Source organism: Coregonus clupeaformis, chromosome 2 (assembly GCF_020615455.1).
Source record: "Coregonus clupeaformis isolate EN_2021a chromosome 2, ASM2061545v1, whole genome shotgun sequence".
NCBI lineage: Eukaryota > Metazoa > Chordata > Actinopteri > Salmoniformes > Salmonidae > Coregonus > Coregonus clupeaformis.
The window spans coordinates 31,277,470-31,299,277 of NC_059193.1; the positions used below are offsets into that span (position 1 = coordinate 31,277,470).

The window sequence follows — 21,808 nt, forward strand, 5'->3', positions numbered from 1 at the left end:
ACATTGAATAGGCTACATAAAGAGATCTTTATATAGTTTAGTTATAGCTATACTGTACCTGTCACTGCAGGATAGTGACATATTGCTTGCCCTTATCAATAACAGGCTATAGGCTACCAGTATAGAACATGGGTCCATCTTACACATTTGTTTCCTAATTGGCTGCCTGCACTCTTAGAATTTTTTTTGCTATCTAGCAGTGGTGGAAAAAGTACCCAATTGTCATACATGAGTAAAATAAAATATATCTTAATAGAAAATGACTCAAGTAAAAGTGAAAGTCACCCAGCAAAATACTACTTGAGGAAATGTACTTAACTATCAAAAGTAAATGTAATTGCTAAAATATACTTAAGTATTAAAAGTAAAAGTATAAATCATTTCACATTCTTTATATTAAGCAAACCAGATGGCACATTTCTCTTGTTTTTTAAATTTACGGATAGCCAGGGGCACACTCCAACACTCAGACAAAATGTACAAACAAAGCATTTGTCTTTAGTGAATCCGCCAGATCAGAGGCAGTAGGGATGACCAGGGATGTTATCTTGATAAGTGCATGAATTGGAGCCTTTTCCTGTCCTGCTAAGCATTTGAAATGCAACAAGTACTTTTGGGTGTCAGGGAAAATGTATGGAGTAGTACTTCATTTTCTTTAGGAATGTAATGGAGTTGTCAAAAATAAATAGTAAAGTAAAGTACTTAAGTAGTACTTTAAAGTATTTTTACTTAAGTACTTTACAACACAGCTATCTAGAACCTAAAAGGGTTCTTCGGCTGTCCCCATACGATAACCTTTTTAAGAACCCTTTTTGGTTTCAGGTAGAACCCTTTTGGGTTCCATGTAGAACCCTTTCCACAGAGGGTTCTACATGGAACCATGAAGAGTTCTACCTTGTACTAGTCCTGACGTCACCATGCTATCCAATCCCTGGACAGCAGAGCCACGCATTTTTACATAGACGAAAACCTAAACGTCCCTTGTCTGTCACCAATGTTTAATATAATTATATTTGAACTTACTCTACCAATTGTCCATGAGGTTGGTTCTTATATAGGGTGGAATTTGAGACAAAATATCCAAAGGAACGTAGTATTAAACAGACTTTTCAAATGTGGGTCTAGAGCCACTTCCTCTCAACTTTCTTTGTGTCAAAATAAAAGTCCTGCATGTGCACAAACAAGCTATAACTTGTTGGGGATTGTTATTGTGACATGAGGAAAGCAGAGAGGAAGTGGGTCTACAACAGACCCATGTTTGGAAAGTATGTTTAATAATTGGCTACGTTGGTACCTTTGGATATTTTGTCTCAAATTCCACCCTACTGTATGTAAGAACCAACCCCACAGACAATTGGTAGAGTAAGTTCAAATATAATTGTATTTAACATTGGTGACAGACAATGGACTCCTGTAAGCAGAGTTTATTTCAGTAGAGTACAATACAGTTCAGTTCAGTAGAGTAGAGTACATTAGAATAAAGGAGGGTACAGTACATTATACTGTACTGTACTTTACTTTAATGAACTATACTTTAGGATATTACATCCAAATTACAACACAGTACATGGGATCATAACACACATCATGAGGCACCTATCATGACATCATAATTAATACACAAATATCATGATATTATCATGAGGTGCCAGATTACATTTAAACCAAGTATTTTTCTGCATATCTAAGCACACATCTTGAGCTATCTGTATCCTCCTGACTGGTGGTTCTTTTTTTATTAACAAAACAAAATATTCTTATTTGCATTTCTGCTATAATCTGGGTAAAAAGATTGAAAGGAAGGTGAGTCTTATTCAGTACATTTAGTAATTGCTTACTTTTCTCAAGTCTAGCAACCTTGCCAGCAGGCATGCCAGCTAAGATGGTTAGACAAGCTACTTCAACTTGATTGATAGCCTGAAATGGCTTGGAAGGTTGGGAGATTGGGAACCTATCTAGCTGGCTAGTTAAAGCCAACTTCATAAAATTGTTAAGTGGCTAGTATTACAGAGGGAAAAAAAAAACATTTTCGTTGTATTTATTCATCAAGAAGGACTCAATAGCCTATAGCTTGATCAAAACTATTTGCCTGGTCCAGTCATTGTACCCCCTCCACAAAATACAGCTCAGAGATATTTTAATAAATAATTATGAAAAACGTGGGGTTAAAAATTAAGTTTAGTAATTAACTTAATATCTGCAAATTGTAGAAACAGGACAAATCTGAGACGGCACGTGCCCCCTATGGGCAAGATGCTCTGCCCGGCTGGAATCAAAAAGGGTTATCCTATGCAGACAGCCGAATAACCCTTTTTTTTCTATGAGTATATATATTCTTACAATTGGATATGAGGGACACTGTGGAACCAAAACGCTATATCAGTAGGCTTAAGCTATAAATTATTAAATAACAGTATAATTAATGTCGACAGGTGATGTAAGGCTGATTTAAGGGTTCAGATGGGCGAAAAGTTGTACATCGTCGTGATGGTACACGCGCCGCTCTAGCCCCCTTCTATGTGCACGAGCTTTGTGTTTGCTCAGGTCGCGCTTGCGCTGTGTAACCAGAAGAGCCAGAAGGAAAAAGACGAGAGAGTGGATTCGTATTAAAGCAAGGCAAGAGGTTTTGTATCAATATCGTTTTGTTTCGACGAAATGGAGAAGGTAGGTTGCGAATCAATGCAAAATGCGTAAATTAATGGCTCCGAGAAAGAGTAGCTCGTTATCATTGGCACGCTATTGTGAACACAAAGCAGCAATGACAGCTGTTCACTTGTGGCAATAATGCACAACTGTAAAAAAACACAAAAAATTACCTCTTTAAAAAGACATTGCCACTATTGAAAATAAGGATACGGTCTATAAGCTATTCTTAAATTATTCCGTGTATCTGATGTTAATGCCTAGGCTTTGTATTTGTGCTATATTCGGGATAGCCTACTAAATAATCGAACGATATAAATGCGCATTGTAGTTGACATTAATATAGGGCTTATAATATTCAAATAATGGGCTCTCCTTAGGCTGTCATGTGATAAAAGGTTACATGGCTTGTGTTGTAATATTAAGCAATTTACAGCAAATAGGCTAACCATAACATCTTACGGATATAGCCTACACCTCTCCAAAGCCATTTGATTTGATTCAATTATTATTTCAGCTTGTCATTCTACAGTTCTAATGTGTGGGTTTTTGTCGTTCCAAAGGCAGTGTAGGCGATATGTATTGGAATAAGAAAACGATGTGAACAGCACAGCATGTTTTTATGACGGGACGCCGCAGGGAAGAAGCCGAGCCCCCGTCAGTTTTTTGGGGGGAAATCGTTGGAGTGATTCAATTCCCTGAGTAACAGCTTGGATGTAAACGGGACATTACAGTAAGACATTCCAAAGATGCCCAAGAGGTGGACCGCAGCAACGCCATGCAGCTATCTCCCCGTCGTCTTGTTGGTGCTCGTTCTGCCCAGGTGTATACTGTCGATCCGTGCCGACAAAATCATCAGCAAGGAAGACCATGTTAGTGCTACGGTCAATGCCACGGTTCTTGACTCCAAAGGCAATCCAAAGCAAATTCTAACCAAGGACGATGGCACGTACGGCCAGAATTCACCGAAAGTGGACGCGAAGGGAATCGTGATTGCACCTGCACCGAATCATGGAGGTAGGTTATATATCATTTATCAGCAGTGATATATAATTGCATGCAGGGTAAAATACATGGTGTTAATGCATGCATGATATTTAAGTAGCCTACCCCATTAATGCAATTGTTTGAGTGATATTGAAGAATTGCTTTGTAGGCTACTTAAGACGTCAATAATACTACTACTGACACGCACACTTTGCTTTCTAAATGGCAAGTGAAACCTGTTGCCATAATATTTTCTAGTTCCAGACATTGCTTCTGCGTCATCATCAACATCAAGAGGGGCACATACTGTGTGTGTGTGTGTGTGTGTGTGTGTGTGTGTGTGTGTGTGTGTGTGTGTGTGTGTGTGTGTACATAAAAATGGCTCTGACTCTGGGGGAGTAGACAAAGGGCCCCATTGCCAAAATCCCGAACTCCCCCCCAAGCTTCTTTCTTCATCAACACTATGACCCCTGGGTCCCCCAAAAAAGAGTACAGTTCACATAACAGAGTTGACCTTAAATCACTAATCACATAAAATAAATAATAATCTTCAGAAATGTGTGTGTGTGGGTGCATGTACAGTGGGGGAAAAAAGTATTTAGTCAGCCACCAATTGTGCAAGTTCTCCCACTTAAAAAGATGAGAGAGGCCTGTAATTTTCATCATAGGTACACGTCAACTATGACAGACAAATTGAGAAAGAAACAAAATCCAGAAAATCACATTGTAGGATTTTTAATGAATTTATTTGCAAATTATGGTGGAAAATAAGTATTTGGTCAATAACTGCTGCTGGATTAATAAATACACAATTGTTTAGGCAATATTTTCCTGTTATTCCAAGATGCTATATTGTCAATGTCTCTTTCTTCAGTAGTCGCATTTCCCCTTTCGGCCTTTGTCTTTATCTGTTAAGGGGCCACAGATTGGAAATAGCTCATGTTTCTGCAAAGCTAAACACATTTCTGGTCACTTCTCAGAATATCAAAGGAAATCCCTGACATACTTTCTGGACATTGTCATTTACATGCTATTTTGTTCAAAATCTAGCACTATTTCCTTTTTGAGATTTGCAAACAGTGGGAACTTTTCAAATCATGAAAAAAGGATGCTCTTCCCCCCATCGCCGCAACTCCCCAACGGGCTCGGGAGGTGAAGGTTGAGTCATGCGTCCTCCAAAACATGACCCGCCAAACCGCGCTTCTTAACACCCGCCCGCTTAACCCGGAAGCCAGCAGCACCAATGTGTCGTAGGAAACACCGTTCAACTTACGACCGAGATCAGCCTGCCGGCGCCTGGCCCGCCACAAGGAGTCGCTAGAGCATAATGAGCCAAGTAAAGCCCCCCCGGCCAAACCCTCCCCTAACCCGGACGACGCTGGGCCAAACCCTCCCCTAACCCGGACGACGCTGGGCCAAACCCTCCCCTAACCCGGACGACGCTGGGCCAAACCCTCCCCTAACCCGGACGACGCTGGGCCAATTGTGCGCCACCCTATGGGACTCCCGATCACAGCCGGTTGTGATACAGCCCGGGATCTAACCCTGGTCTGTAGTGACACCTCTAGCACTGCGATGCAGTGCCTTAGACTGCTGCGCCATTCGGGAGGCCCTACCCGTTATATTTCATTGGACTTCGGGCACTCCTTGCTGTGCAAACTCATATTTACCCCATTTCCCTAAGCCCCTTGTTTGAGTGCCTTTGGGCTAATCTGGCTGTGGTAAACAGACTGGATGGGCTGAATACAGTATGCAACAGTAGGTGTCCTGTGTCTTTCCCCTCAGCTTTCGATAAACACTAAACAGCAGTGTCCCCTAAACACCCTTCCCCAGGGATGTAATCGTTCTGAGGAGGCCCTGACTGACTTGTGAGGGCTCGGCTTGATGGGAAATCTGAAGAACACTCAGAAGGGGGGTTGGGGGCCATTTGGCATGCTTGGTATTTACAACCACAACATCATATTCCACCCACCCCTTACTTACATCTTGTGTGCACTGTGCATTCACCGCAGGCTGTGTGTTGTGTGTTTTGAATGTGTCCATGATTTTGTGTGTGTGACTGTATTACTGAGCAAAATGTCACCCTTTTAGCTATGAACATTGTGTACTAGTACACTCTTTTGGTCCACTACTCCCATACTTCAACAAACATTCAAAAAACCATTAACCAGGTCTCTAAGCTACTGTAGTAGAACATTACATCATTGAGAACTTAAAAACATGTTTTGGCTGAATCATCATGGCCCTTAGATTGTGTTGCATGTGTATTGCAGTGATAGGCCAATGGGGATGGGGGCCATCTTCCCGGCATTGGAGGCGTGAACCCTTGTCCCTCTGCTCTGGTCGCTAGCTTTGTTCAGGATTCAGGATGCACAAAAAAGGCCAAAAGAGCATGAAATTGAGAGAAAGTGAAAATGGGGTCAAACATCTTCACTTATCCAGTCCCTCCAGGATTCCAGGATTCTGCGATGGCACATTTGGCAAAATCCACAATTCCCCACATATTATGCAAGGGCTTGCGAATTTCAACATTCACTGTACTATTTCCGCATAAAGCTGTGAAATCATCGCAATATTATAGCATAAAACTGACCAATCACTGCAGTACAAACCAATCACCACACAATTTACAAATTGGACAAAGTCATTGCATATTGCCATGCAAAATGTCAGAATTGCGGCAGCAAAATGAAGCATTTTTGTCCTCAAATATATAAAAAAAAATCCTGCGAAATCGTTGAGGGACTGCCTATCCTCTACATCTGTCAAAGGAAGAGAGAGGATACAAGCTTACAGTCAGTTTCAATTTTCCTACCTTTCTTTGTTCTTGGCATAAGGACTCTTTGTTCTAAACAGTTCTTTGTCTTGCTCGTTCACAAATAACAAAATGATACCCTTTTTAAAGGTTTTACTTGATATAGAATATGATAGGTGTACAGTTGCTATGGAAACTGAAGTGGCCAGAAAAGTAGCACTAATGTTGCCAACCCTGTTGTGAGCAGAAGGTGCCTTTTGAATCGTCTAAGTGTATCATCAAACTTCAGTATGGGCACCCTAAAATAGTTACAAACCCCCTGTTCTTGTTGTGTCCAAAAGTTTGATCGAGAACTTCATTGGTTGAAATCTGATTTGACGCACAGTGCCTTCAAAGTATTCACACCCCTTGACTTTTTCCACATTCTGTTGTGTTACAGCCTGAGTTTAAAATATATTAAATGTAGATTTTGTGTAACTGGCCTACCTACACACAATACCCCATAATGTCAAATTGTAATGTTGTTTTTAGAATTTTTTACAAATTAATAAAAAATGAAAAGCTGAAATGTCCTAAGTCAATAAGTATTCAACCCCTTTGTTATGGCAAGCCTAAATAAGTTCAGGAGTAAAAGTTTGCTTAACAAGTCATGTAATAAGTTGCATGGACTCTGTGTGCAATAATCGTGTTTAACATTAACTTCTGAATGACTACCTCATCTCTGTACCCCACAAATACAATTATCTGTAAGGTCACTCAGTCGATCAGTGAATTTCAAACACAGATTCCACCACGAAGACCAGGGAGGTTTTCCAATGCTTCGTAAAGAAGGGCACCTATTGGTAGATGGGTAAACAACCTGACATTGAATATCCCTTTGAGCATGGTGAAGTTATTAATTACACTTTGGATGGTGTATCAATACACCCAGTCACTACAAATATACAGGCATCCTTCCTAGCTCAGTTGCCAGAGAGGAAGGAAACCGCTCAGGGATTTCACCATGAGGCCAATGGTGACTTTAAAACAGTTACAGAGATTAATGGCTGTGATAGGAGAAAACTGAGGATGGATCAACAACATTGTAGTTACTCCACAATACTAACCTAAATGGCAGAGTGAAAAAAAGGAAGCCTGTACAGAATAAAACTATTCCAAAGCATGCATCCTGTTTGCAATAAGGTACTAAAGTAAAACTGCAAAAATGGCCTGAATACAAAGTGTTATGCTTGGGGCAAATCCATCACTGAGTACAACTTTTCATATTTTCAAGCATGGTGGTGGCTGCCTCAAATTATGGGTATGCTTGTCATCGGTAAGGACCAGTGGTGGAAAAAGTACCCAATTGTCATACTTGAGTAAAAGTATAGATACCTTAATAGAAAGTTACTCAAGTAAAAGTCAGCCACTAAACTAGTACTTGAGTAAAAGTCTTTGGTAAAGGTATTTGGTTTTAAATATACTTAAGTATCAAAAGTAAATGTCATTGCTAAAATATACTTAAGTATCAAAAGTAAAAGGTATGAATCATAAAAAAATCCTTATATTAATCAAATCACATTTTATTTGTCACATGCGTCGAATACAACAGGTGCAGACCTTACCGTGAAATGCTTACTTACAAGCCCTTAACCAACAATGCAGTTTTAAGAAAAATAGAGTTAAGAAAATATTTACTAAATAAACACAATAAAATATCAATAATGAGGCTATATACAGGGGTACCTGTACTGAGTCAATGTGCAGGTGTACAGGTTAGTCGAGGTAATTGAGGTAATATGTACATGTAGGTAGGGGTAAAAGGGCTAAGCAGACGGCACAATTTTCTTGTTTTTAAAATGTATGGATGGCCAGGGGCACACGCCAACACTCAGACATTACTTACAAAAGATGCATTTGTGTTTAGTGAGTGCGCCAGGCCAGAGGCAGTAGGGATGGCCATGTGTTCTCTTGAAAAGTGCGTGAATTATGGTTGTCAGGGAAAATGTATGGAGTAAAAAGTACATTATTTACATTTTAGTCATTTAGCAGACACTCTTATCCAGAGCGACTTACAGGAGCAATTAGGGTTAAGTGCCTTGCTTAAGGGCACATCGACAGATTTTTCACCTAGTCGGCTCGGGGATTAGAACCAGCGACCTTTCGGTTACTGGCACAACGCTCTTACCCACTAAGCTAATGTAGTGAAGTAAAAGTTTTCAAAAATATACAAAAAAAAAGAAGTACAGATACCCCCCAAAACTACTTAAGTAGTACTTTCAAGTATTTTTACTTAAGTACTTTACACCACTGGCATGGACTAGGGAGTTTTTTTAGGATAAAAATAAACGGAATAGAGCTAAGCACAGGCAAAATTCTAGAGGAAACTTGGTTCAGTCTGCTTTCCAACAGACACTGGGAGACATTCACCTTTCAGCTGGACAATAACCTAAAACACAAGGCCAAATATACACTGGAGTTGCTTACCAAGACGACATTGAATGTTCCTGAGTGGCCTTGTTACAGTTTTTACTTAAATTGGCTTGATAATCTATGGCAAGACTTGAAAATGGCTGTCTAGCAATGACCAACTACCAACTTGACAGAGCTTGAAGAATTTAAAAAAGAAAAATGTGCAAATATTGTACAATCCAGAATACATTTGCAAAAAAATCTAAAAACATGTTTTCACTTTTTCATTATGGGGCATTATGAGTAGATGGGTGGTAAAATAATACATATTTAATCCATTTTGAATTCAGGCTGTAACACAACAAAATGTGGAATAAGTCAAGGTGTATGAATACTTTCTCAAGGCACTCTAGATTAGCCTTGTGTCCTAGTCTTGTTTTTGGTGTCACTCAGGTTGACCACCAATAACCTAGTTTCCATCGTCTGCTGCTGGCGCCGTGGTGGCAGTTCGACCTTGGGGAGTGGCGTGACCTGTGCCACAACCCTTCCAGCGAACCGCCAACCCCAAACTCGGTCAGGCAAAGTGGAACATCAACAGCACGTTTATAGCCCAATGACCAAGGGAAGGGTGAATAAATATACTTGGGATAATGTTACTAGTAACAAAAGGATGAGTTTGGATGACTTGGGTCATAGTTACTTAGGAGATCTCTGTTGTTTGGTATTAAATAAATAAATAAATAAAATAAATAAATAAAAATTCAACATCAACACTAAGGTCCATTTTCCGTACTAAACGGGAATTGCTCTTACTGTCATGGTAAGGTTCTTCTGTTGAAGGGGTTACTTAACTGGAATAGAACTGGTTTTCCCACTGCCTACACTCTGCAGGTGCCGTACAGGATTCCATTACTCTGCTGAAGGTCAGTCAAGGCCATCGCATCTGTACATTGGCGAGCAGGAACACTTCCCTGTGCTGGTCTTTCTTCAGTTCAATAGGTCTGACAGAAATCAATCTCTTAGCACCACACATGAACCTGACTGGATGGAATTATCACCAGCACTCGATTTCAAGGATGTCACATGCCTGTTGACTGTAAAAGACCATGCTTCAGCCTTGGCAGTCACCTGAATTCCACTTGACACTTTTGAGGGAATGAGAAACATTTGATTTGATTTCAATACAGCCTTTTCCTCAGAGGTGTAGGTATGAGACTAAGCAGCCACAAGCCTCTTTGTCCACTGTCTCATTTATCAATCCAACAATTCATCCACCTGATTTTGCAGAGTCACTGGAGCTAGGTGTGTGGCAGGTCAGAGATCAGTCCTTTGCTTCCAAGTTTTTTTTTTTTCATGCTGAAGGTATCAGAGCACCTATAAAGTACAACTACTCTCTTCGCAGAGGGCCTTGACCTTTTTCTTTGCCTGTACCATTTGAACCTTGACCCTTAGTTGTGCCTAGGACATTTCATTCATTCACTCTGCTGATTTTGAACTCTGTCTGTGGTCTGTTAGTGTGACATTTCTGAAGGTGAGGTGTCAAACTGATCGTATTAATTTAATTCAGTTCTCTTTTATATTAAAGGAAAGTTTGATATCTTGTAACATCCTCACATAACCTTTTCAATAACCCCTGAATTAAATATGTTATACAGAGTGTGAGTACTGATTTGTTATACAGAGTGTGAGAACTGGTAGTACTTCAGGAGAGAAGTTTACATTTCTGAGAGCCATTCTAAACATAGTCCACAGCCTTCTCCAGATTCAGGGCTTCTTGGAACATAAATCTGTTGATTTAGTGCTTCCTGTTTTGAGTCGTGTAGCATTAGAATTTCCTCCTCAGGCCATTCTGCCTTTCCATCTCTATCTCTCTGCGTCTCTGGCTGTCCAACCGTAGGACTGAGGCGGTCTCCAAGGGCATAGGACATATGGTGGCGAGCTCAAACGATCGGAGCCCAAGCTGCTCTGCCTTCGGTCGAGCCATAAAGATGAGCAGTCGCTCGGATTAATGTTCTTCTTTCCCCTCCTCGCCTCGACTCCATTCACTTTGCCCAGTCTCTCCTCACCAGTCAGTGCCTGCACCTAAGTCCTGAGAAATCATGGTTTTGGAATGAGAAATCATTCCAAAACCAAGACAACCTATCAAAACATTGAGCATCCCAGTACCACCCAATCAGAAGTCAGACCCAGAGCAGCCAGAGCAACCAGCCTTGTCAGATGGATGGAAGCCTGTCGTATAAAATACTTGGCCATTAAGACCTTCTGTCAATGGAAACCCTGTTGTGCCGTTGCCGAGCCCGGTGATTTGGGACGCTCGAGTGAGCCCACATGGCGTTAAATGACCATGGCATGGCGTAGCTCGGTGGGGATGTAGGCTAATTAGCCTCACCCCAGGTCATGGATGACCAACACTCCCTCGCTACTGGGAAGAAATGTCGGCTTGCATAGCCACGGGAAGTAGGGATGCTGAGGGTGCTACAGCACCCCATGGAAAATCAGAATAAAAAGTAGTGCACTGGGCCTTTGCTGGTATTAGCGGACCGATTATAGACGTCTGTAGCGGAGGCAAAAAATTTTTTTCAGCATCTCCGTTTTGGGTAAAAAAAGTTGTTGGATAATTAAGAACAGTATCTTGCAGGATTTAATAGTTGGGATTGTAAGAGTTTTGCCCTGTCCCTTTCTCTGTGATTGTCATTCTAATGGAATCCAGAAGGAACAAAACCCTGCCCACAAACATTTACATCAAAAAGTTCTGGGCAAAGACACAAAACATCCACATCAAATTAATTATTTTTATTGATCAAATAACATGGAAAACAACCACTTGTTGTGCAGTATTAATTTACCATCCTTACAAACCACTTAATGTAAATGTACATGACTGTATTGTACATAGGCTGGTCATCAAGGTTTGTACCTGTAGACTTTCCATCACCATGAAGAGAAACAATGCACAATACAGTAATTGAGTACATTGAGACATTGTGGTTTTGATGGTGTGATGATGTGGCTCATTTGGTAGAGCATGACGCTTGCTATGCTAGGGTTGTGGGTTTGATTCCCACGGGGGACCAGTATGAAAATGTATGCACTCCCTACTGTAAGTTGCTCTGGATAAGTGTGTCCACTAAAATGTAAAAGGAATGAATAGACCGTTTCAGTTCCCACATAGAAATAAGTTGCATTTGCAAAGTATTTCAAGAAACTGTACAAGCCAGTATTTTTATATTTTACAAGTATTATCAGATGAACTGTTTTGTACAACAGACTCAAGTTACAAATGCTGGTAAACACTCAAATAGATTTAGTTTAAAAATTTTCACAAAGTAGTGCATGATTTTTGCAAAAAGGACCTTGCTTTTTCATTGTAAGATCATTTACTTGTGTGGCTCCCAGCCAAATAGCGTTGCACTTCTGTTGTCATCGGATGAAAATGAAGCTATTTTCTGCCGAATGTGTTGCTCTAATGTATTTTCTGGGAAGGAAAACTATAGTTGCACATCCCTGATCACTCTATTGAAGCAAAAAAACACTGCTCAACTGTTCTGGCTTCATAATGTAAAATAATGTGAATGGGGAAATAAAGAACGCAATCTGCTTCATCTGACTGCAGTTATTTACTTAAAAAATAGCTACAAATATTAAAATGGATTGAAAAACTTCAAAGAATTAGTTTCAAAGATATTGACGATTTTGAAAAACCATTCCATGTCTGTTTCCAAATACCCCCGGTATACTGTATGCTATCCAAGCCTAATTTGTATCTGTTTTTTAAAATCCGATTTCACTGCTTGCATGAGTTACTTGATGTGGAATAGAGTTCCATTTAGTCATGGCTCTATGTAGTACTGTGCGCCTCCCATAGTCTGTTTTGGACTTGGGGATTGTGAAGAGACCTCTGGTGGCATGTCTTGTGGGGTATGCATGGGTGTCCGAGCTGTGTGCTAGTAGTTTAAACAGACAGCTTGGTGCATTCAACATGTCAATACCTCTCACAAATACAAGAAGTGATGAAGACATGTTAGCTCTCCGTGTACATGTAAGGGCCAGCCGTGCTGACCTGTTCTGGGTCAATTGTAGTTTTCCTAAGTCCTTCTTTGTGGCACCTGACCACACGACTGCAAGGGATGTAAAGCCATAACACATACGTTTTTCCAGCAGCAGATTATGGTCAATAATGTCAAAAGCTGCACTGAAGTCTAACAAAACATCAATTTCTTTCAGCCAATCATCAGTCATTTGTGTAAATGCCATACATGTTGAATGCCCTTCCCTATAAGCGTGCTGAAAATCTGTTGCTAATTTGTTTACTGTGAAATAGCATTGTATCTGGTCTAACACTCATTTTTTCCAAAAGTTTACGAAGGGTTGGTAACAGGCTGATTGGTCAGCTGTTTGAACTAGTAAAGAGTGCTTTGCTATTCTTGGGTAGCGGAATTACTTTTTCTTCCCTCTAGGCTTGCGGGCACACACTTTCCTGTAGGCTTAGATTGAAGAGATGGTAAATAGGAATGGCAATATCGTTCACTATCGTCCTCAGTAACTGTGCAGTCAGACTTATTTACCATTCCTTTTGCCTCATCCCTCTCAACCATACAATGTTTCAATTCCTCATCAATCCATGGGGATTTAACAGTTTTTACAGTGATTTTCTTAAATGGGTGCATGCTTATTACTAACTGGAATAAGCAATTTCATAAATGTGTCAAGTGCAGTGTCTGGTTGCTCCTCATTACACACCACAGAACAGCAAATATTATTTACATCTTCAACATAGGAATCACCACAAAACTTCTTATATGACCTCTTATACACTATATTAGGCCCAGTCTTTGGAACTTTGGTTTTCCTAGATATTGCTACTATATTATGATCACTACATCCAATGGATTTGGATACTGCTTTAGAGCAGATTTCTGCCTCATTAATAATGATGTCATCAATACATGTGGATGATTTCATTCCTGTGCTGTTTGTAAATACCCTGGTAAGTTGACTGATAACCTGAACCAGGCTGCAGGCACTGGTTACAGTTTTAAGCTTTTTCTTGAGTGGGCAGCTTGATGAAAGCCAGTCAATATTTAGGTCACCCAGAAAACCTAAATATTTATGTCACCCAGAAAATGTTGAGGAAGTTTGGCGTTTTGCAGAAGTATGTCTCAGTTTAATACCAATGCGTTTCACAACATCCCACGTTTGACATGCGCCATGTAAAGCCTTGTGCAACAGGAGATGTGTGCAAAGCGTTGTCGTTTCTCACCACAATACCAGGAGGTGGTTTCCTGTCTGGTGGGTCTTGTCGCAGATTCACACTTCCTGTTCTTGTTCTCCCCACTGTATAGTGCAACATTGCTCTGAGTCACCCCACACACTATATTATTAACACACTATCAGTGGCTAGCAAGTAACTGAACTTAACACCAAAGCATTGCAAGTATGCATCTGTCTTCTTCCAATGGAATATATCACCCAAGAAGGCTCTTCAGAAATACATATGGACAGTGTCAAATTGAAGTGCATCACGAAATCCTCAGGATCCACACTCATTTTCTGACATTCTTCTTCTTTTCTGTACAAGGCCTGTGGATGACAAGTTCTGTACTTGGGGGCAAAAAACAGGGTTCTGAATTGCACCGTAACTCTCAGATATTAGTAGGAGTGAAAATTAACTTCAGCATCGTCTTTGTAGTGACATGTACCTTCAGAAAGTATTCATACCACTTGACTTATTCCACATTTAGTTGTGTTACAGCCTGAATTCAATTTTTTTTATATATATTTTTTCTCACTCATCCACACACAATACCTCCATAATTGCATAGGGAAAATATGTTTTTAGAAATGTTTGCACATTTATTGCAAATGAAATACAGAAATCTCATTTACGTAAGTATTCACACCCTGAGTCAATACACGTTAGAATCACCTTTGGCAGTGATTACAGCTGTGAGTCTTTCTGGGTAAGTCTCTAAGAGCTTTGCATACCTTTCTTGTACAATATTTGCACATTATTTGTGCACAGAATTCTTCAAGCTCTGTCAAGTTGGTTGTTGATCATTGTTAGACAGCCATTTTCAAGTCTTGCCATAGATTTTCAGACCATTTATAAGACAAAACTGTAGGTCACTCAGGAACATTCAGTGTTGTCTTGGTAAGCTATTCCAGTGTATATTTGGCCTTGTGTTTTAGGTAATTGCTCTGCTGAAAGGTTAATGTCTCCCAGTGTCTGTTGGAAAGCAGACTGAACCAGGTTTTCCTCTAGGATTTTGCCTGTTCTTAGCTCTATTCCGTTTATTTTTATCCAAAAAAACTCCCTAGTCTATGCCGATGACAAGCATACCCATAACATGATGCAGCCACCACCATGCTTGAAAATATGAAGAGTGGTACTCAGTGATGTGTTGTGTTGGATTTGGCCCAAACATAACGCGTTGTATTCAGGACATTAAGTTCATTTGTATGCCACATTTTTTGCATTATTACTTTATTGCCTTATTGCAAAAAGGTTAGTATTGTGGAGTAACTACAATGTTGTTGATCCTTCCTCAGTTTTCTCCTATCACAGCCATTAAACTCTTTAACTGTTTTAAAGTCACCATTGGCCTCATGGTGAAATCCCCCTGAGCGGTTTCCTTCCTCTCCAGCAACAGAGTTAGGAAGGATCTCTGTATCTTTGTAGTGACTGGGTGTATTGATACACCATCCAAAGTGTCATTAACTTCACCATGCTCAAAGGGATATTCAATATCTTCTTTTTGCAAATCTTTTCCGAGATATGAGATAATTAACTTGCTATCTGTAATATCGTAAAGCTTTGGAATTGTGACATTACGTACTTGAGGAAAATAGGCACGTTTCTCGACATATACACTAAATTTGAGAATGAATTGTGTTGTGATTAGCTTAGCAACTGCGTGACGCAGCATGGGTGGGGCGTTATACGTTCCTTCATTCATCGGATTCCTATCTCCTTTCTATAATATTTCTGGCAACGGCACCATGCAATGCACCCTGGACTGAAGAGGCAGACAAATATGAAAAATGTGCTAGACCCTCCTTTAAATTACAAATTTCTCGAGGTAGGAATATCGCAAAAATATGATCAATGGCTCATTCGAGAGAAGACATCCTACCGAATTATGACATCGGCCAGTAGTGAAATCTGACATGTATGATTGACATTTTCGCGATCTAAAAGTCGTATTCCTGTTAACTTCCAGTGTATAGTGAAAGCAATTTTATCACAGTGCTACGTCATACTGGCCGGATTTCTGCCTGCTTGAACACCAATAACTCAGATGTACATGAAAACATGAAATCAATGGAGCATCACTCAGAGATGCACAAAAACAATATAACTTTCAAAATGGGTGAACCTTACCCTTAGCTCCACCCATCTCTTTAAGGATTCACATGTGAGGCCATGTGCTAAACAGAGTGAGTCGTGTCATAAACAACCAAAGATTTCAAGACTAAAAATTGTAAAAGTAATAGCCTACAATAAGGAAAAAATCCAGTTAAAAATACACTTTATCTAGTCCTTGGCATATATCCTAATCTGACTTTGGTGCAGGTCATGTTGTTCTTCACATTACCATCTCTGGTAAACACACACTGTATAAAATACAATCTAAGTTTATTTGTCACATGCACAGGATACAGAAGTTGTACACGGTACAGTGAAATGGTTACTTGCATATTTGCATAGTAGCAATATAAAAAAAATTGAAAGTGTTCAGATAAAAGATATTGTGCCAGCGAGCATGTTTCTCATGTGTCAGTCAGTTTCTAAACCATACTGTACTGTCTTTGAGTTAGTCATATGCGTGGTCTAAATAACTCAACTGGCTAGTTTGCCTGTCTGTAAAGAGAAGGCAGGCTGTGCGTTGATCCTGCTGCTCTGATTGGATAGAGTGAAGCTGTATTTCTCCGTCCACTCGCTACATAATTTCCCCCGATCACTTTTCCTCAAATTTTTTCGGTCTGATCATGTAGCTTGTGGGGCAAGGGTAGGGAGAAAATATGAAATGCTAATGCCCATTCTGACTGAAATGCTAATGCCCATTCTGACTGCCCATTTCGGCTGCCCTCTGAGGAGACACACAGACAAACCCACCCCTCCGTGCGCTGCTCCTAATCTGCAGCTTTTTTGCAGTGAGAACGTGCAGGGAGATATTTTGCCAACATCTATTTAGGCATATTAAAACACTACCATTTTTTTCTGATCACGAGTATCATCCGATCCGACTATAAACTGTCAATTAACGGATACGATGACGAGTATGGCCATGTCGGCATACCCCTACCAGACACACTTGTCTAAATTGATGGGTCATGTGAAATAAATGCTATAACCACCCCCCAGCCACATCTAGCTAAGTGGATGGGTCATTATTGTCTAGACATGTTCATGAAATACAATAGATGGCCGTAATCACCCCCAGACACACCTGGCTAACGTGATGGGTCATGTAATCATCTGGTGAAGTGGAGTCTTTTGTTTAGACATGTAGATGGTAAAACAATTAACCATAATCCCAACCCATACTACTAGCAACACAGACTGATTGTCATACCTAGCAACCATGCATGAAATGTTGTAGTATGAATCTGCAGGTAGCTAAAGCTAAGCATCTAGGTTCAATGTTAGCTAGCTAGCTAACATTAGGCTATAACTAGCAATGCATATTACTGCACAGATCATACACATAACGTTAGCTAGCGAGCCAGCAAGCTTGCAATGAAAACGACTTTCGGATAAAATTAGAAATGTAACTAGACTCTTCATGGATGAACGCTTCACGGCAGACTGGAACCCATTTGCTTTAACTCTGTTTTGTTTGTACAGCTTGTTTGGTCCACGTTGTGTCAAGTCACTCCAGTTTACACTGACCGTGTGCAAAAGTAGTCCAACACAACATTTTCCCCACTGGTCTTTGTCGATAGCACCTGCTAAATTCAGGGCAGCAATGTTGTTGAGAGCAGTAGCAACCCTTTTGCAGTTCTCCATGGCTACTGTTATATCTTTCAAAAAAGCCGCGGTAGCAAGGATTATCTACACACACTGAGCAGCTATCGTTATAGACAGAAGCATGCTACATGGCAGACCAATCCGAACTCATCTCTCGGCATGTCCAGCCCATCCATTATCTCAGCCAATCATGGCTAGCGGAAAGGTTCCTGTCTTTTTCTGTGGCTAAACCAACTAGGCTTGTAATTTAACAATTGTACAGTATATGTATGTACAGATGGCATACAAGTTTGTTATTAAGGTACATGAAAGTTCACATGTTCCAGAAGGTATTCTGCCAAAAGAAAACGGATTTTGATAAAAAATAAAATATATACGTTCAAATGCCTCTCCTGTGAAGTAGTGACGTGCAACATACGATAGCAACCTGAAACAGGTCAGAAATACTCTGCTTATCATGTGGTGTAGGTGTTCAATTCACATCTTTCGACTATAGCCCATTTCCCAAATTTAGAATGTCGATGACGATTAAAACAACCTATCAGTGACCCTTAATTACTGTCTACCAATCTAATGAGTATTAATGGCAAAAAAGGCTTCTGGGATGTTTTCATACTGCACTGTGTGCATTGCGTAGGAGTTTTTTTTATTTTTTTTGGATCCCATCTCCTCATATGAGATGGAATACTGTGCTTCCTGTATCTCTCTCAACAGTAGGCCCACTTCATAATTTTCAGAGTCAGGGTGGCTTAGCCATCCAATGTCAGCCCTGAAATAGATACAGTATGGACCATTGTTTGTGGGTGTGGGTGGGTATGTGCATGAGCATGCCCCAACTGCCAATTCCAATGCATCTAAGGCAGACCTGAACTGTCACTACTAAGTGCCAAAACCATCAAATGTAGCTAAAACCCGGCCCGATCAATATGTGCAAATGATTGGAGCGTTATGAGAAACTGTTCAACCATGTGGTGAAGTAATTTTCCCTTGAAGGGTTGCTACGGCTACTCTCATAAATGTTCAGGAACGGGATAGTTCTGACACCTCAACGATAGTGGCTGAAATTAATCTGCCAAAATTCACCTGGAGGGCGGCTTATTAAGATTGCATTCCCATTTGTCTGCATTTCCTCCCACACTTTCCCAGACAGGGTCGGGAGCAGGCGATTGGAATTAGACCATGGAGCAATGAAGAGGGGAGGGGACATTTGCCGCAAATTGCATCGTCTCTTTTTGAAACAATGACTCTTAGCTTTTTTTTGCGCTCCCCTTCCTTGAAAAAAAGAAAGAATACAATTATGATATTGAGTTTTATCTGGGCCAAATTCCAGTAAAGAGCATTTGGGTGTTCATCTGCCTTTAAGGTATTAAGGCAGGGAAGACAGAGAGGGAGGTTAGATGACTGGACAGGGTGTAAGCCCCTAAGGTAGGTCAAGGGCACTGGCCGGACAACAGAAGTCAAATCACCAAACCACCCTAAGTGGATTTGTGACATAATCCATATAAAAACGCACAGTCAATGGAAAAGACTATGCAACATTTTCCCTTTTTATCAATGTCGTGCTTCATACAGCCTTGATGATGTAAATATAATAAACCATATCGTCCTTCACAATATCTCAATGAGTTTGTATCATATTATATAATCAATCAGGATTTGAGTTGATTTAGATTTCACATATTGATCTTGCGTTAGGAAGTTCATGTTCACTTCATCAACAACATATTCTTAACATCTAGAAAAGACAAACTCGAAGTTCAGTCATGCTCATACTTGGTACATGTTCACATAATCTCTCTACCCTCCCAACCACACACACACACATACAGTTGAAGTCGGAAGTTTACATACACTTAGGTTGGAGTCAGTAAAACTCGTTTTTCAACCACTCCACAAATGTCTTGTTAACAAACTATAGTTTTGGCAAGTCGGTTAGGACATCTACTTTGTGCATGACACAAGTCGTTTTTCCAACAATTGTTTACAGACAGATTATTTCACTTATAATTCACTGTATCACAATTCCAGTGGGTCAAAAGTTTACATACACTAAGTTGACTGTGCCTTTAAACAGCTTGGAAAATTCCAGAAAATGATGTCATGGCTTTAGAAGCTTCTGATAGGCTAATTGACATAATTTGAGTCAATTGGAGGTGTACCCGTGGATGTATTTCAAGTCCTACCTTCAAACGTAGTGCCTCTTTGCTTGACATCATGGGAAAATCAAAAGAAATCAGCCAACTCTGGTTCATCCTTGGGAGCAATTTCCAAATGCCTGAAGGTACCATGTTCATCTGTACAAACAATAGTACGCAAGTATAAACACCATGGGACCACGCAGCCGTCATACCGCTCAGGAAGGAAACGTGTTCTGTCTCCTAGAGATGAACGTACTGGTGCAAATCAATCCCAGAACAACAGCAAAGGACCTTGTGAAGATGCTGGAGGAAACAGGTACAAAAGTATCTATATCCACAGTAAAACAAGTCCTATATCAACATAACCTGAAAGGCCGCTCAGCAAGGAAGATGCCACTGCTCCAAAACCACCATAAAAAATCCAGACGACGGTTTGCAACTGCACATGGGGACAAAGATCTTACTTTTTGGAGAAATGTCTGCTGGTCTGATGAAACAAAAATATAACTGTTTGGCAATAATGACCATCGTTATGTTTGGAGGAAAAAGGGGGTGCTTGCAAGCCGAAGAACACCATCCCAACCGTGAAGCACGGGGGTGGCAGCATCATGCTGTGGGGGTGCTTTGCTTCAGGAGGGACTGGTACACTTCACAAAATAGATGGCATCATGAGGAAGGAAAATTATGTGGATATATTGAAGCAACATCTCAAGACATCAGTCAGCTTGGTCGCAAATGGGTCTTCCAAATGGACAATGACCCCAAGCATACTTCCAAAGTTGTGGCAAAATGGTTTAAGGATAACAAAGTAAAGGTATTTGATTGGCCATCACAAAGCCCTGACCTCAATCCTATAGAACATTTGTGGGCAGAACTGAAAAAGCGTGTACGAGCAAGGAGGCCTATAAACCTGACTCAGTTACACCAGCTCTGTCAGGAGGAATGGGCCAAAATTCACCCAACTTATTGTGGGAAGCTTGTGGAAGGCTACCCGAAACGTTTGACCCAAGTTAAACAATTTAAAGGCAATGCTACCAAATACTAATTGAGTGTATGTACATTTACATTTTTACATTTTAGTCATTTAGCAGACGCTCTTATCCAGAGCGACTTACAGTTAGTGAGTGCATACATTTTCATACTGGCCCCCCGTGGGAAACGAACCCACAACCCTGGCGTTGCAAGCGCCATGCTCTACCAACTGAGCTACAGGGGACTTCTGACCCACTGGGAATGTGATTAAAGAAATAAAAGCTGTAATGCTTATCTGCACACACCCTTCATTCATCCTTCCTGCTTGAGTGCCTGTTCATTAGGCTAAAGTGTATGTCAGGCATGGCTCCCGCGGCATTCAGTGAAATGAAAGAAAGTCGTCCTGACTGCAGCCTTTTACAGTGAACAGTCATGTACTGTACTGCACAGCCTGAGTCTCCCCTAAGATCTATTGACCTGCTGCTCATGTGAATGAGATATGAGCTGGTTTGGTTTGGGGCCATTGCCCCACAACTGGAATTCCACGTTAACAGAATTGCAGACTCCGATTTTTCACTTAAAATGTATGCCAAACAAAAACCATTGATTTAAAAGTTTAACAAACCATACAACTCTATGCACAATGACTACTTTTAACAATTTACCTTGAACATTTTACAAAAACTCATTTACTGGAAGAACTGTGCAGATGCAAATTTTGGTAACAGAATTTCAGTAAAATCTCCCTCAGTTTGTTATGTGTCCACTAGGGGTGTAACGGTTCGCCAATCCCACGGTTCGGTATGTATAGCGGTTTTGGTGTCACATTTCGGTACAGTGGGAAAATGAAATGCCAACAGTTACTGTGGTTAATTTTTGTTTCTTTAAGAAAATACAAAGTGTTGGTATTCCTGAATCAATACAGTGGCTTGACTTTTTCCACATTTTGTT

The 21,808-nt window shown here is 40.5% G+C and overlaps 1 protein-coding gene across 5 annotated transcripts in view; it reads left to right on the forward strand.

Annotated features, from left to right (window-relative positions):
• The first annotated feature begins 2,531 nt into the window (after positions 1 to 2,531).
• LOC121534377 (E3 ubiquitin-protein ligase RNF130) overlaps positions 2,532 to 21,808 on the forward strand; it is a 73,592-nt gene continuing 54,315 nt past the window's right edge. For 2 of the 5 annotated variants that reach the window (XM_041841033.1, XM_041841032.2), the window contains exons 1-2: positions 2,534 to 2,664; positions 3,207 to 3,660. In XM_041841033.1, coding sequence (XP_041696967.1) covers positions 3,393 to 3,660 — 268 coding nt within the window. In that variant the 5' untranslated portion in view covers positions 2,534 to 2,664; positions 3,207 to 3,392. Of the gene's footprint in view, positions 2,665 to 3,206; positions 3,661 to 21,808 lie in introns of all 5 variants that reach the window. The other 3 variants (XM_041841031.2, XM_041841029.2, XM_041841030.2) reach the window with 3 other exon arrangements.